The 15,593-nt window shown below is 50.3% G+C and overlaps 1 protein-coding gene across 2 annotated transcripts; it reads right to left on the bottom strand.

The window, feature by feature from the left end:
- Nucleotides 1-5,921: 5,921 nt before the first annotated feature.
- TYSND1 (trypsin like peroxisomal matrix peptidase 1) lies at nt 5,922-14,307 on the bottom strand. Of its 2 annotated transcripts, XM_063102795.1 has the most exons (4): nt 13,078-14,307; nt 10,857-10,987; nt 9,605-9,790; nt 5,922-6,824 (listed from the first exon to the last, which is right to left on the bottom strand). In XM_063102795.1, the coding sequence occupies exons 1-4, from the start codon at nt 14,241-14,243 to the stop codon at nt 6,607-6,609; spliced, it is 1,701 nt and encodes a 566-aa protein (XP_062958865.1). In that variant the 5' UTR covers nt 14,244-14,307; the 3' UTR covers nt 5,922-6,606. The 2 variants fall into 2 exon arrangements, 1 of the variants encoding a protein (XP_062958865.1); XR_010024070.1 differs by lacking the exon at nt 5,922-6,824 and having other exon boundaries at nt 9,702-9,790; nt 10,857-10,947.
- Nucleotides 14,308-15,593: the final 1,286 nt, after the last annotated feature.

Raw genomic sequence — 15,593 nt, 5'->3', positions numbered from 1 at the left:
GGGAGGGAAGGTGATGTCCTCCCACGGGCACCTCTCTCTCCTTAGCCCACACAGCCCAGGCTGCATCTTCCAGTTCTCTGGAATCCTTGCCTCTCTTCCTTTACCTCGGGCATCCTGCCCCAAACATGTGGGCCAAAGAAAGGATCACAGTCAGAGGTGTAGGAGTCTCTACCTTCTTCTCTAAGCCCCTGGAGAAACCAGTGCCAAAGTGTGGGTGCAGAGAACCCATAGATCCTGCCTGTCCTAATTCTGTCTGGCGGGGAACTATCAGGTAGCCACTGGCTAGACATGAGGTTCCACTAGGTGCATCGAGCCTTGCATTTGTCTTGGGACTTGCAAATTTCCAAATAGCTTTTATTTCCTTTTTTTTCCTTCTAAAACCCTGAAAAAAAAAAATAGTGCAAGGTATAAACTCTGACACAAAGAAGGCAAGAATCACCAGTTCTTTGGGGCAGAGAGCTCGCTTTGCTAGATTTTGGGTCCCCAGGGTCTGGCACTGACCCAGCACCTGGTTCCCTAGGAATTCACTAATGTTTGCTAAATAAATGACTTTTTAAAATTAAGATATAATTCACATACCATAAAATTTACCCTTTTAAAGTGTACAATTCAGTGGTGTTAAGGTTGTGCAACCACTACCACTATTTAATTCGGAACATTTTCATTACCCACAAAAGAAACCTCATACCCATTAGCAGTCACTCCCCAGTCCTCACTCCCAGCTCCTGGCAACTGGAATGATTCATTTCTGGTGAAACAATCTTACCAGTACTCTTAGAAAAATAATAGCTAACTTTTTAAAACACAAACTAAGAGCTTTAGATACCTTCTCTAGTTTATTTTTCACACGGGTCCTGCAAGGTAAATTTTGTTAATCTCCATTTTGTAGATGAGGAGATTGAGGCTCCCATAGGCTGAGGAATTTAGGCAAAGTCACTCAACTAGTCAAGCAGAGGAGCTGGGCCTTGAACAGAAGTCCGAACTATGACTCTAAAGCCAGGAATTCCCTCAACAGGGCATCATCCGTAAGGGAGCCGGAGGTCCTGAGCAGGCAAAGCAGAGAGTCTTGACTGTGGTGTCAAGCAAGCATGGGAAATTTACTGGGCACATGCACAGGAATATGTGACACAGAGAGATGAATTGAAACACGACAGCCTACCGGGGGCAGGGAGACAGCCTGGGGCTTGGGAAGATCAAGGAAGGCTTCATGGAGGAGCAGGTCCCGGATAGACAAAGAGGATTCCAATCGGCAGAATGCAAGGGAAGAACTCCCAAGAGTGCAGCACAAAGATAACACTGGAGAGAAGAGAGAGGTGTGAGCTGGCCCAACACTGGGCTCGGGCGTGGCATGTCAGGGCTGGTGTGGCCCATCTTTAAGGACCTGTCTCAAACTATGAAAATCAAGGAAGCTTTCTGATTATCACTTAACACCTTCTTGGCAACCAGAAAACACCTTGATCCAGGAGAGGGGACAGGGTCTCAGATGACCCCTCTTGTGCCCTTTCCCTGGCAGCTCACTGTACATCAATCCTCTCTTCCCACCCAGCAGTGCCCATAGCTTTGGAACTGAAAATCAGGGCTCACTGCCTAACAAAGGACTTTTGTCTTTGAGTTTCCAGGTGCCAGAGGTAGTAGGAAGGCACAATGGTTTGGGTGCCGGGCCAGCCCGTGGCTCACTCGGGAGAGTGCGGTGCTGATAACACCAAGGCCCCGGGTTTAGATCCCATATAGGGATGGCCGGTTAGCTCACTGGGTGAGCGTCGTGCTGACAACCCCAAGTCAAAGGTTAAGATCCCCTTACCGGTCATCTTTAAAAAAAAAAAAAAAGGACTGACAATGGTTTGGATGCCGAGACATCAGCAATCCCATTCCATGGAACTTCGATGATTAGTGGGGATAGCAGGCAGATTGTCTAACATCACAGAATCTAAGAGGAGGAAGAGTTGCTGGCTCTCAGCCATCATCTGCTCAGTCAGGCCTGAGGACATTCTCTGACAGACAGGAGGTGGTTTTACCACTGGCTCTCAGGCCTGAGGGAGCTCCAAAGTACTGGGGTCAACTCAGGAGCCCAGAGTTAGAGGCAGTATCCCCAATTGAGGAAGAGGCAACCCTCAACTCTGAAGAGACTGGTAAATGTTCTCCTTTTCCATATGCAGTTCCAGCTAAATTTGTAAGCCTCAAAGGACAGAAGGATATCCCCTCGTTTCCTCTTTTCTCCTCCAATACGTGGTTTGGTATAGTGCTCCCAGCTAGAGAAAGACTGTCCTAGCAAGGGTAGATTCTGCTATTGTGACAAACAGACCCTAAACGTAATGGCTCAGATGCAACAGAAGTGCATTTCTTGCTTGGGTATCAGTTCCAGGCCAGTGGACTGTTTAATGAGGCTGTCTCCTTCCACATAGTCATCCAGGGACCAGGCTAACAGAGGTTCTGCCATTTTTAACACGTCTTCCAAGGTCTCTTTTAGGGGTTGCCTCCATTTCCACCAGGGGGAGGTGGCAATTGCTCAGAGAAGGTCATGTAGAAGGTTCTTATAGGCCAGGCCTGGAAGTGGTTCACCTCCCTTCTGCTCTATTCTGTGAGCTGGGGTGGCCACAAAACGCAGTGGTTCACCTCCCTTCTACTCTATACACATGTGTAAGGTTGGCCACAAAATGCAGTCTAGGGTATGCCCAAGAAGAGAAGAAAACAGATTATGGTGAGGGGCTAGCTAGTGACTGCCTCCGTGATCAAGGTCTTAAGCCTCCCTGGTTTTCTTCCTGTGCCTCTGCTTGTCACTTCTCAGCCCCCTTGAAGACTCCCACTCTGCCTTGTCCCTTAAACACTGGTGGCCCTGGCCCTTCACTGCACCTGCCCCCACAGCTTCAGCTGGTAGCACTCAGCTTCACTGCAGTCCCGACCTCAGTGTGGATCCTCTCCTAGCCTAAGTGGATCCCCCTGTCCCTGCTCCTCTGAAGGGGAGTGGGCCCATGTAGAGATTTGCTCTCTTGGGCATTTAGACAGGAAATCTGATCATGGGCCATGTGATCATGACAGCTAGAGATAAAAGGTCTGGAGATGGCCAAATGTCAACTGCAGTTGTGGGGAAGGAGGGACTGAGTGAGCAGAGGAGGTAGAAGAGACGGGACAAAGCAGACAGGGTGTTGAGTCAACACTAATGCCTAGGGGCCACCAGAGCTTTCCCAGGTCAAGGAGCTTTCTGGCATCTGTCCAGAAGGCTCTGAACACTAAACCCTACCTTAGCTGGGTAATGTGAGTGAGTCTGTTCCCTGCTAGCCAAAAAGCAGCACTAAAACAAGGCCCAACTGTGCAGAGCCAGCCAGCTGTCCACCGGAGATGAGTCTCCCCTTCTGTGGTGTAGGGGTGTTGCTCGGAAGCACCTGCCCACCCAGGGACTGCTTGTCCCCCTCCCCGCCTGCTCTGGGTGCAGCCAACTTCTCACCAAAGGAATGTAATCAGGAATGATATGTTACTTCTAGGCCAAAGCAGTTAGGAAGTGAGGGTGGCTTCCTTCCCTCTTCCTAATGAAGTAAAAAAAAAACACTGGGCAGGCTTGGGTGGGGCAGCAATGGTGGCCCGGGCAGGAACAGCATCACCATCACAGCAGGATGCTGGCAGCCCAGGGAGGCCAGGAGACTGGCTACGTGTGGCAGATGGAGCAAACAGGTAATGACCCGTGCTTCTCTCTGGAAGGAGGGAGGTGTAAACATGGAAAGGGGGAAAGCTGCTGTGATACTGAACCTGAACTGAACTATTGGTGAACTCAGGGCCTACAAATATATAGAGAGAGGTGGAAATAAATATAGATGTAAAGGCCTGTTCACTGAGAGGGCCTAGGAGCAGCAACAATCCAGTATAGTAAGCACATCTAATGCCTAGACCTTGGCTTCTAAATACCATTCTCCACTAAGAACCCTGGAGAAATGGCTGATTCCAGAAAAAAGGCAAGTTGCCTAGACCATTTTGTTGTGAAGGAAGTGCTCAGAGAATAATGGGGAGATGTCAAGACACAGAAGTCACATTGATAGGGGCTCTCATGGCCAGGTATAGAGCAATTTGAATATCAAAATAAATAATAATGGATTGTAACCGACTGGATAAAATATGAATCCATGAGTCCACACACACATAAATAGAAAGAAGGGGAAGCTCTTAAATAGAATGCCACCTTGTAAATGTAGGAGCAATGATGAAAATAGGAAATTGCCATTTCAAGGGCATGGAACTCAAGGAGAGACTGAGGAGCTTTTCCAAGTTAAGGGAGAACAGAACATGGTAAGTGGGGTGCTATTCCTGATCCCAAATTACATCTTTTTGTTACAAAGAACATCACTGGGGCTCTTGGTGAAACTGGATGGGGTCTCTGGGTGAAGGGTGTATGGGGATCCTTGCAACTTTTCTGTGAGTTTGAAATTGTTTCAAAACATTGTTTAAAAAAGAAGCAGGGATGGGCCAAGCCCGTGGCGCACTCGGGAGAGTGTGGCGCTGGGAATGCGGCAACGCTCCCGCCACGGGTTCGGATCCTATATAGGAATGGCCGGTGCACTCACTGGCTGAGTGCCGGTCATGAAAAAGACAAAAAATATATATATATACATAAAGAGAAAAAAAGAAAAGAAGCAGGGATACCTTCTCCTCTATCTCTTCCCCCATCCACCAGCCACATACAGAGGACCTGGCAGAGGACTCTGAGGCCCCAGGCCCGATGACAAAGCCACAGGAGGAAGAGAGCCTGGGCCGTTCAATCACTATTGCACAAGAGCCAACCTTCCCTTCCTGGTCAGACACTATTTTGGACTTTACATGAGCAATAAATAAACTTCTATGGTAAGGCCACCGAGATGGAGAAGGAGAATCTTTTTCTTCATCATTCTAACTCATCCCCTTATTCAACAGCCTGCTATACCTCTTTACTTGAGGTCCCAGACACCTCACGGAAACACTGTGCCCCTAAACCCATCAGCAACCCCATTACTATCCCAACTAGAAATGCAGACACCATTAGACTTTCTCTCTGCCTTGGCCCCACATCTAGTCAGTTCCACCTCCTCTGTTATCACTTGACCTTCCCATGCCCACCAGTCCTGCCTTAGCCATTTTCTCTCTCACCAAGGTCATTATGACTGGTCCCCAGGCCTGTCTTGCTCCTTTCCAATTTTTTCTCTACTCAGCACTCCCAGAACAGGCAGATGGTTTCACACTGCCTTGTCCCAGCTCTGGCTGCTGTCAACTTGAAACACCCTCCCCATTTTCAGTCCACTTGGTAAACCTTAAACTCTTCTTTCACAATTCAGCACTTGAGTCACCCTGGTGAAGCCTTACCTGATCCCCCATCTCTGGGCTCCTAATATTCTTTCATGAACAGAGTCGCCCTGCTCATTGCATTAATGGGCTGATACAAGTGTCTCCCCACAATAGCCTATGAGCACACATTAGAAACAAAGTACTCCCAAGTACTCTCCCTGCTTAGAATTATCCCCCCAGCTATCTCCCAAATGGCATTCAACCTGCCCATGACAATCATTTCTCGATGGCCTGCATATGCAGGACCCTGGGTACACAGTGCACATTCCTGACTCACATAGTTTCGCTCCTGGGTGTTGCCCTGGCCTCATTCACCTTTGAACTCCCCAACTCCCACACACCCTGGGGCACAGCACAGACCTCTGCACGTCCCAGGCATTCCATAAGCACATGCTGCAAGGACCAGACCACCACCTTCTGGGATTTCTAAGTTCCACCCGGCACGTACTGGCACCATGGCCAGCTACTAGGGCCAGCCTGGCAGAACAGTATCCCATGAGATTAAATCTGCTGAGAAAGTGGCAGAGAAGGGGTGTATTTCTTTGCTTGATGCTTGCCTATTCCCGATTCAACTCTTGAAGAAAAGAGAAAAAAAGAATCTTGTAGGGGTTCTCCAGTAGATAGTGTTTATTCCCAAGCCCCAACCAGACACGTCTACCCCCAAGATCCCTGAGATCCAGATTGTGGGCTGAAAAATGAAGGCACTGTGTCAGAGTGCCCCTGTTGGTATATGAAGACTTTCAGGAACCCCGCCTGCCTGTAAGTCTGTCAGAGCAGGGAGACACTCCTTTTTCCTCTCCTCTGTCTCCAGTCTTCGGAGTAGGGCCTCTCTGCTCAGGAAGTCTGAGTCCTCTGTCATCCTTGACTCAGACTGAGAGGCAGACAGGCACCAAGGCCCAGTGAAGCAGCTACTCCAGGTGGCCAGTGGCCATCAGGAGAACAGACGCAAAACCAGAGCTGGGCCTGCCTTCCAGCCCATATCTGCCTGTCAGATCCAGGGCTTCTGTGCAGTTGGACTGGGCTCCCCAGAAGGGAAAGCAACATAGCTGAGGCTAGTGCCAGGGGACAGAGAGGTGAGGGCTCAAGAAAGCACCCAAAATAGGCTGAGGACCCAAGGGGCTGAAGGGAAGTTTGTTTCAGGGCCCAGAGCCCAGACATGGTCAGCCGGTGCAGATGGGAAGGTGGCCCGGCAGGATGTGCCCTGTCACGAGCTGGGCCCTGCATCTCGAGGTCATCATCACTTCAACATCACTTCCTATGGTATAAAATAGTTGCTTTTCTCCCCAGAGGGGTGGTGCAGCCTCAGAGCTTGCTCTGCGGGGCCTTGGTCAGGGGCCGCTGAAGCCGCCACACCACCCTGACTGGCACAGAGGCGCGGTCCAGCTCTCGGAGGCCACCCAGGTCACCGGTCTGACTGTACTGCTCCAGGGCCGGCTGGAGCACCGTGATGGGAACGCTGAAGTTCAGGTGGGGATAGGTGGCCCCCGTGTTATTGTCCCGGGTGTTGCTGGTGACAATGCCTGTTGAGAAGTCAGAGCGCAAAAGAGGATATAAGCCAGGGGACGGACAGATGGACGGGGCAGGGAGAAGGACCATCTCCATCCTGGAGCCCTCACAGCCTGTTTGGGGGCTTGAAACCCCCCTCAAAGTGATGGCGGCTGAGATTCCTGTCGTGACACCTGCTCCCCACACCCTATCCTTTTCCCAGCTTTACTTTCTCCTTAACACTATCAGTATCTAACACACTGTATCTTTCACTTATTTTACCATCTTTCTCTCCAACTAGCGTCAGCCCCAAGAGGGCAGGACTTTCATGTTTTGCGCATGCAGCCTCCCCAATACCTAAAACAGTGCCTGGCACAGAGCAGACTCTCAACAAATACTAGTTGAGTGAATGAATAAATGAATCAGACCCAAAGACACATTTTCTTTGGCCTGCTCAGCTCCTGTATGTGTGTGTCTATTCCTTCTAGATGATTTAAGACATACAGACAGCTTCGGTATACCTTTCATCCAGCTTTCCCTTATGTTAATATCTTATTCACTACAAAGCATTTATCAAAACCAAGAAATTAACGTACACTTCTATTAACTAAAGTGCAGAACTCATTTGGATTTTGTTAGTTTTTCTACTAACGTCCTTTTTCTGTTCCAGAATCCAACCCAGGATCCCACATTGTGCATTTAGTTATTACGTCCCTGAGTCTCCTCCAATCTGGGTTGGTTCCTCAGTCTTTCCTTGTCTTTCATGGCCTTCACACTTTGAGAAGTACTGGTCAGTTATTTTGTAGAATGACCCTCAAGTTGAGTTTACCTAATGTTTTCTCATGATTAGATTGACGTTATGAGTCCTATCAGGAGGTGTCCGACGTCTGTACTAGGACGTGTGATGTTACCTTGACCACTGGGCTCAGGTGGTATCTGTCAGGCCTCTCCACTGCAGAAGTTACTATTTTTCCCTTTGTCAGTACTAAATATTTTAGAGTAAATATTCTGAGGTTACACAAATATCCTGTTTCTACTTAAACTTTTGCCCACTAATTTTAGTATCCATCGGTGGATCCTGTCTGCAGCAATTCCTACTTTGGTGTCCTAATAGCAATTTTCTGTTTCCCTCACTTCTACATTAATTGGAACTCTTCTGTAAGGAAGAGCTGTCACTTGTTTCCATCTTAAAATTTATTTGGTCATTTTTTTATGTCTGTGTGGACCCATTCTTTTCTTCTGGTTATAATCCAACATTGCTGTTTATTTTGTTTTCGAGTTGTTCCAATGGGGGTGCCTTCAGGTAGGTCCTGTCCACACTTGACATGCTCCCATCATTTTTGTTATTAGTACTTCCTTTCTGGTACCACAAGATACACTTGGCTAATCTTGGACATTCACTGCCCCAGCCCTGGAATCAGCCAGTTCCTAGTTTTTTAAATTAGAGAATGATATTTAGGAACCAAGATCTGAGCTCTAGGTATGCTCACTGCCACTGGGTTGTCACTGCTTCTAGCCCCTCAGTGGACAGAGCTAGGAGACAGAGATTGTGTGTGAGTATGCATGTGTGTGTGTACTAACTTACATGCACACACATCTATATTTATTTCTGTATCCACTTATGTATATATGTAATTTTAAAAGTCAGCCTGGATACAGGGGGAAATTTTTTAAAAAGGATATAGGAAAAACTGACAAATAACTCTAACTGTATAAGAAATAAATAACATAACCAAACTAAAAGGAAAAAAAGGAGCTGACCTGAATAACTTTGGAAAACAGTGTTTTGACGGGACACTCAAGGCTACAGACAAAAAAAATTGTACGCAAACACTGTACTCTAGTTGGTAAATTTGTTGCTCGTAGGGGTGTGGGTTAGGAAGTCTGAAACTACTTTATTTGTATGCTAGAGCTGAACAAATAAGTAAATATACTGTAGGCAGCATGGGTACGGTTTCTCACCAGAAGTTAAAAAGAAGGAAAGTTAGAAATAATTAAGGCTAGCACAAACCTTGTGGTGCTACATTGGAGTTGGAGGTTTCTGTATGGACTCGTGGTTTGCTTTTAAATTTTTTTAAAAGCTAAGCAGACTCTATTTTTTAAAAAACCTAAAGTAGTTACCAAAATTTAAAAACAGAAACATTTAGGGCCGAGCCTGTGGTGCACTTGGTAGAGTGCGGCGCTGGGAGCGCTGCGACGCTCCCGCCGTGGGTTCGGATCCTATATAGGACTGGCCGGTGCACTCACTGGCTGAGTGCCGGTCACGAAAAGGACAAAAAAAAAAAAAAAACAAACATTTAACCTCCTATTTTAAAAAAAAGTTTCACAGCTTCACGTGAAATATTAGAAAATCGGTCAAAATTAGGCCTACGTTCCTTCATACGGCCACTACCTGCTGTAGCTAAGTAGTGTTCTCCCTGGTTTATCCCTGACCCCTCCCCTCCTCTCCGTGTCTTCACTCATTCACTTACTTTACCTGCCCAACCTCTGTAGGCTTTTGAGTTTTTGACCCTGAACCTAATCCAACTCCTGATTTTCACGGATCAAATGAGATTAAGTGATTTACCTAAGGTCACACAGTGGATTAGTGGCAGAGAAGGAACCAGAGCTTGTGTCTCTTCCCTCCCAGCTTAGCATCCCTCCCTTTCCACCCTCAGGAGCAGAAGAGCCTGCAAACTTTGGCTAACTAGCTGGGCATAAGGCCCACCATCTTCCCAGGCAGAGGGTGCTCTGAGGGCTAGACATGGAGCATTCACTGGGCGGGACTGAGGCTCTGGCAAGGAGAAGGTTGGGAGAGGGCCAAGGAGCTGATTACCCAGGAGGTCCCCTGAGCGGGTGGAGAAGAGCGGTCCCCCACTGGAGCCACCGTTCACAGCACACGTGGTCTGCAGCATCACTGGTGTGTCATCCACCTGCACCACAGCCGAAAGGATGCCCGAAGTCACCGAGGGCCCACAAGCCTGGCCGAAGACGCCGAAGCCTACAACGCTGACTGCCTCGCCTGCCAGGAAAGGAAGTGGAGTGAAGCTGGGTACTCCTCTGTTCTGGCAGAACTCATACTCCCCCACTCCCATTACTATCCTCTGCAAAGGTCCAAACCCAATCTACCCTTTGAGTTTCTGCTTAGATACTCATGCCTCCAGAGAGCCCTCCCCAGATCCCCCACAGGAAGAGGCCAGGAACTCCACTGAGCTTCTAGTGCTGCATCTGCTCAGCCGCTTCTCCTGAGCATCAGGCTGTTCCCCAGTCCTTGTTCCCTTGATAGACTGGGCAGCTGTCTCTGGGGTTCCTAGCACCTAGTGAGGTGCTCAGTAAATGTTTATGAAACTGACATCCATCTCCTCCCGGGACTAAGAAGTCTCTTGATGAAAGGAAATGATGATGGCTATAAAGCAGCCACCACTTTCCTCTCTCAAGTGTTTCAAATGTTCAGGGTGGGGCATGCGACTAAGTGCTTTACAGGCAACATCTCACCCAGGCCTCACAATGCCCAGGAGTAAGGCGCATTAGTCCCATTTTACAGATGTAGGAACTGAGGCAGAGAACAGTTAAGTAGTCTGTCCAAGGACACAGGGCTAAAAAGTGGCAGAAGAGAGAAGCCAATTCAGAATGTCTGTACTTTTCATCACCATATCACACTGCCTCCATGAAGTGGAACATCCAGTACTTATGTGGCAGCATCAAAAGCCCTTTATCCTAATCACACCACTGGGACCTCAAAAAATGCCACAGACTTCTCTGACCAGCCCGAAGTGTTAGGAGTCCCCAAGGCCCAGCATCCCCATACTATATTGCTGCAGGCCTTTGGGAAAGGGGTGTGCCCCATCCTTGACAGGGTATTCCACCTGCCCCCCAGCACCTCAGGCATGCTGGCACAAGCAGGGAGTCCTCCAAGAACCCCAGCTAATACCACCTTGGCTCACTAAGTCAGAGGTGGGGAAGGGAGCTGGCCTAGGGAACCGCCCCCCTGGTCTGGCATGGTTAGAGTGCCCAACACTGACTCTCCTTCCTGAGGTCCATCCTAGCCCACAGGGGCCCTCCTTCAGGCTGGGTTCTTTGTCCTTTACCTTCATGGAAGTGCTCGGCAGGCACAGGCAAAGGGGCACCATCCAAGTCCTCCTCCAGGCTCACGACTGCTATGTCATAGGGAGATGTCTCCTGGGTGGCAAACACCACATGTCCCCAGGTCACCACATTCCTGGGACAAAGGTAAACAAATGACAGCCTACCTTTCTGACCCTTTAACACTTGGGGGAAATCAAGGAGCTGAATGACAGTAAAAGTCATGGACTTGGAGTCAGAAGCTCTGGGTGTCAACCCTGAAACCTACTAGCCAGGCAACTCTGGGCACGTCACTTAACCATTCTGTGGTATTTCCAAACATGCTTTACAAACTAGAGTACTTCTATGTAAAGCTTCCTGTACCTCGCCACGATAATAAACACCTGACACTTAGTACTGTGAGCCAGGCCTGGAGTTAATGCTCTGTGGACATTGTTTCACTTGGTCCTCACAACCCTATGAACTAGGTACTGGTATTATCTCCAGTTTAGATGGTGCAGCTGAAGCTTAGAGAGGTTGAGGAACTTCACTGAGGTCACAGAACAAGTGGGGGAGACAGGGCAAACATATCAACACTTTTCATCATTGCATCAGTGTTAGCCCCAGCAATCCTGCCAGCTGGTGGGGCAGGCATGATGTGCTTTCACTGCTCCAGGTCCCTGTATACATACATGCTAGCATGTCTGTAGCACACTAGGTGCCAGGCTCTGCTCCTAGATTGTACATATAGTCAGTTCATGGGGTGGGGGGACAGCATAAACAAAGTGACTTGCCCAAGACCACACAGCGGCCTCCTCCTACACACTCCGCAGGGATAGTTTCCAACAGACCTGGTGGTTTCCTTAGGAGCAAGGGGAAGAGGGAGGAGGAATCTGGGGGCCACACCGCAGGGAAATCCTCATTGTCAGTCTTCCCTATAAAATCATGTCCTTTAGGCCACCAGGGGATCTCTATGGCAAAGCTGGGCTAGGTTAAAACTGGGCTAACCTCGGGGACTCACAAAAGGGATGTGGAAATGTCTGTGCAGAAAGGCTGGGTTGAGCCGGGTACAAGGGACGTTCAGGCATTAACACCAACATGTGGTACTGCTCTGCTTTGGCCTGAGCTAAGTTAGCACCTGCAACTACAAAGGAAACAAAAAGAACATGTGCTAGAAAACCAAGCCAGGAAGCCAAGACAGCTGTCTCCACTGTCGGAGCAAATGGAAGCAAAGGGGGACAAGGGTGCTTTTCATGGAGAAAGAAAGCAAATGGCTGCCTAAAGCCCCAAGCCAGCTGCCCACCAGGATCACCCAAAGATTTTGCAGAACATACAGATACTCAACTTACAATGGAGTTACATCTTATGAACCCAGCAAAGCTGAAAATATCTTAAGTGGAAAATACATTTAATACACCTAACCTACTGAACACCGTAGCTTAGCTAGCCTACCTTAATCGTGCTCAGAATACTTAACGTTAGCCTGCAGTTGGGCAAAATCATCTAACACAAAGCCTATTTTATAATACGGTGTCGACTACCTCATGTAATTTATTGAATACTGTACTGAAAGTGAACAACAGAATGGTTGTATGGGTACTGGGAGTACGGTTTCTACTGAATGGTATTGATTTCACACCATTGTAAAATCGAAAAATCCTAAATTAAATCATCCTAAATCAGGCACGTCTGTATCTATCTGCCTGTACCCCAGCCATACATTCTAATTAGGTGGAACCGCACATCTGTCATTTTCATCCAGAAGGGACGCTCTGGCTAAACTCTGATACATTGAATAAGATTAACAGGCCCATCTCATTTCTCCAGGAGTTATACTGGGCTGTTGGGATTTCACCACCTCTTTCAAGGGAGAAGTGGACAGGGTTTCGGAATTTCTGTTCAAAGCGCCTAATGGAGTGTGAGGTGCAGGGCTATGAGACAGAGAAGCTGCCCTGTGGGAATTCAGACTGTGAGAGGGAGCTCAAAGATGCCGGGGCTGGATGCAGGGAGCCCCACCGTTCCCAAATACAGAATTGCTTGGAGTTTGGCATTTGGCCCAAGTTCCATTCAGCCCTGCCAGAAGGCTCAGATGCCCCTCACTGGGGTTCTGGGTGTCAAAGGATGAGGGGAGGATCCCAGGTCTCTACCCACAATACAAGCCCAAAGCAGCGTGACGCCAGAAGAAAGGCCTCTATCCACACCCGCGACTTGGTAACGGGTATAGGGGAGCAGCCCTGAGAGCCTTACTTGGGGATGGCGGAGCGCACCAGGACTCTGGCCGCCTCCCGAGGGGCCACATGCCGGCAGGTCACCACGAGGCGGGGCGCCACGGCCACTCCGGAGCCCCATACGGTGCCGCACTCCACCAGCACGGCCGCGGCTGCCCACGGGGGCCCGGAGTCTCGAAGGAGAAGGCCCCGCGGGGCTCCCACCTCGGGCGGCAGGAGGGAGGCCAGGGCAGCAGCGTCGGAGCCCAGGCGGCCGATCGCTGCGCGGGCGACGCGGAGGAGCGGGGCGGCGGCGCAGAGCAGCGTGAGGCCCACCCACTCGCGGGCCTTCCAGCAGAGCGGCGCCGCCACCAGCGCCACCAGCGCCCCCGCAGGCCGCGCCGCGAACACGCCGCCGCCCTCGGTGCCCGGCAGGCAGCGCGCGTCTGTGAGCAGCAGCGGGCCGGCCGCGTTGCTGAGCACGCCGCGACTCAGCGTGTTGAGAAAGATGTCCGGGCAGAAGGCCCCGAACGGGGAGCCGCAGGCCAGCAGCTGAGCGCCCTTGGGCACAGCCCAGAGAGGCGCCACGGCCACGGCCGGCCCGCGCTCCTCCGCGGCCTCTTCCAAGGCGGGCCGCACGCGCAGCAGCGCGAACCAGCCCAGCGCTCTCAGCTGATCCTCCTCCTCGTCCTCCGACACCTCATCGTCTAACGCCGCGCTGGCGAAGCGCCACTGCTCGGCCGCCTCGCCCCCGAACAGGCGCGCGAAGTGGGCCCGGAAGGCCGGGCAGGTGAGTAGCAGCAGCAGCTCGGCGGGGCGTGGGGACTGCAGGGGCCGCCCGCGGAGCCGGGAGGGCGGGCCGGGCTCGAGGCCGGCGCACTGGGGTGTGCACAGCCCCTGGTGGCTCCGCTCCGCGCCGCCCGCGGGACTTTCGGCCGTTGGGCCCCACTGCACGTGCAGACGCAAGTCGTCGCCGCAACTGTCGCCGGTCAGAAAAGAGGTGCCGGCCGCCGTCAGGGCCCCGCTGCCGGCCCGCAGGAAGGGGGTGAAGATGCCTCCGTGGCACAGCACCAGGCCCGGGCTGCGGCTCAGGATCACCCCGCTGCAGCTCCACGAGCCCGCCTCGGGCTGCCCGGCCCGGGAGGCGCTCACCACGCAGCCCGCCTGCTCGGCCACCCTCATGGCGGGCCCCCACTGCCGCCCCATGGCCTCCGTGACCGGGCACCCGGGACTCCCACGCCAGCGAGCGAGCTCCCGAGCCTCACGGAATGCTCGCGGCACCAGCCACAGCAAGAAGCTAGAAGCGCAAGCACCGACTCTGGTCTTCCGCGTCGAGCCTGATTGGCTAAGCCCCAACTCACCCGACCTGATTGGCTGAGCTCGGGCCGAGCTCTGATTGGCTACTGATGCTGATCCCGCCCTGCCCCGGCCTCTGGCTCATCCAACCTGTTGGACGTAGAGTAGCAGCTCTCCCCCAGGACGAGCCCCAGGAGACGGACAGGCATGCGGAGCCACCGGGAGGTGGGAAGAGAAGGGCGGGTCCCCTCCGAGCCTAGTCTTCTCTGTTCTGTTCTCTAGAAATGAGCACTGACGTGGCTAGACCTGTCAGCATCTGCCTAGGTCTAGACCACCTTCAGCCTCTGACCCCTGGGATAGATAATAGCAGCCAAGAAAATCCTTGGCCGATTCAGTATTTTGAAATTTTGAAAGTAAACCCTACAGCAATCCACTAGGGGGTATGGGGCTCACAAGATTATTTCTAGCATCTTTTGCTGCCAAAGCTCCAATACGATAAATCTGGATTTGCTCTCATTTAAATAACCTTTTAAAGGTCAAGGGTTCGGATCCCCGTACTGGCCAGCCACTAGATAAATAAATAGCACTGTAAGTGGACTATGATGAACTGTAGCTGAAGTCAAATATTTTAATCACACAACCCTATATTTTACAGTATGCACATTTCACATGGCATTTATAACCACCACATAGGATTTATTTAGGCCAAGGGCCAAACTTTTTTCCTATGAAAGGCCAGAATGGAAATAGTTCAAAGTTTTGCGGGCTACACAATCTCTTGTCTCAAATACCCAACTCTGCAGTTGTACCACACAAGAGCTAAAGGAATGATGGTGGCTGTGTTCCAATAACTTTATAGACAAGGAAATTTAAATTTCATATAATTTTCATGTATCACAAAATAGCATTCTTCTTTTAATTTTTTCTTCAACCATTTAAAAGTGAAAAAACCTTTCTTAGTTCATAGGCCATACAAACTCAGGCAGCAGGCCAGATTCAGCCCACAAGCCATAGTTCGCCATCTCTATGTAGGCTAACATATAACTTCCCTACTTTTCCAAAGTATCCTTGAGCACAGAGAATCATGAACAAGCATGTTTGGGGAGCTTTGTGATACCTGTAGACCAGTCACCACAGCTAGGCATTTTACAAAGGCCTGCTTGATTACTATCACTAAAATACACATTAATTTTTAATAAGATTACTATAGTACATATCTATGTCAGTATTCATGAAAAAATGTTCAATTTCTACTTCAAT

This window comes from Cynocephalus volans, chromosome 7 (genome assembly GCF_027409185.1).
Source record: "Cynocephalus volans isolate mCynVol1 chromosome 7, mCynVol1.pri, whole genome shotgun sequence".
In the NCBI taxonomy this organism is placed as follows: Eukaryota; Metazoa; Chordata; class Mammalia; order Dermoptera; family Cynocephalidae; genus Cynocephalus; species Cynocephalus volans.
Note: the sequence above shows the minus strand (reverse complement) of the source record. Positions and strands in the feature narration are given on the sequence as shown.

Coding starts and splice junctions, on each gene's coding strand:
- TYSND1 (XM_063102795.1), bottom strand. CDS start 14,243: ATGGGGCGGCAGTGGGGGCCCGCCATGAGGGTGGCCGAGCAGGCGGGC. Junction 10,988..13,077: donor GTGCGCTCCGCCATCCCCAA/GTAAGGCTCTCA, acceptor CCTTTGTCCCAG/GAATGTGGTGACCTGGGGAC. Junction 9,791..10,856: donor TGCCGAGCACTTCCATGAAG/GTAAAGGACAAA, acceptor CTTTCCTGGCAG/GCGAGGCAGTCAGCGTTGTA.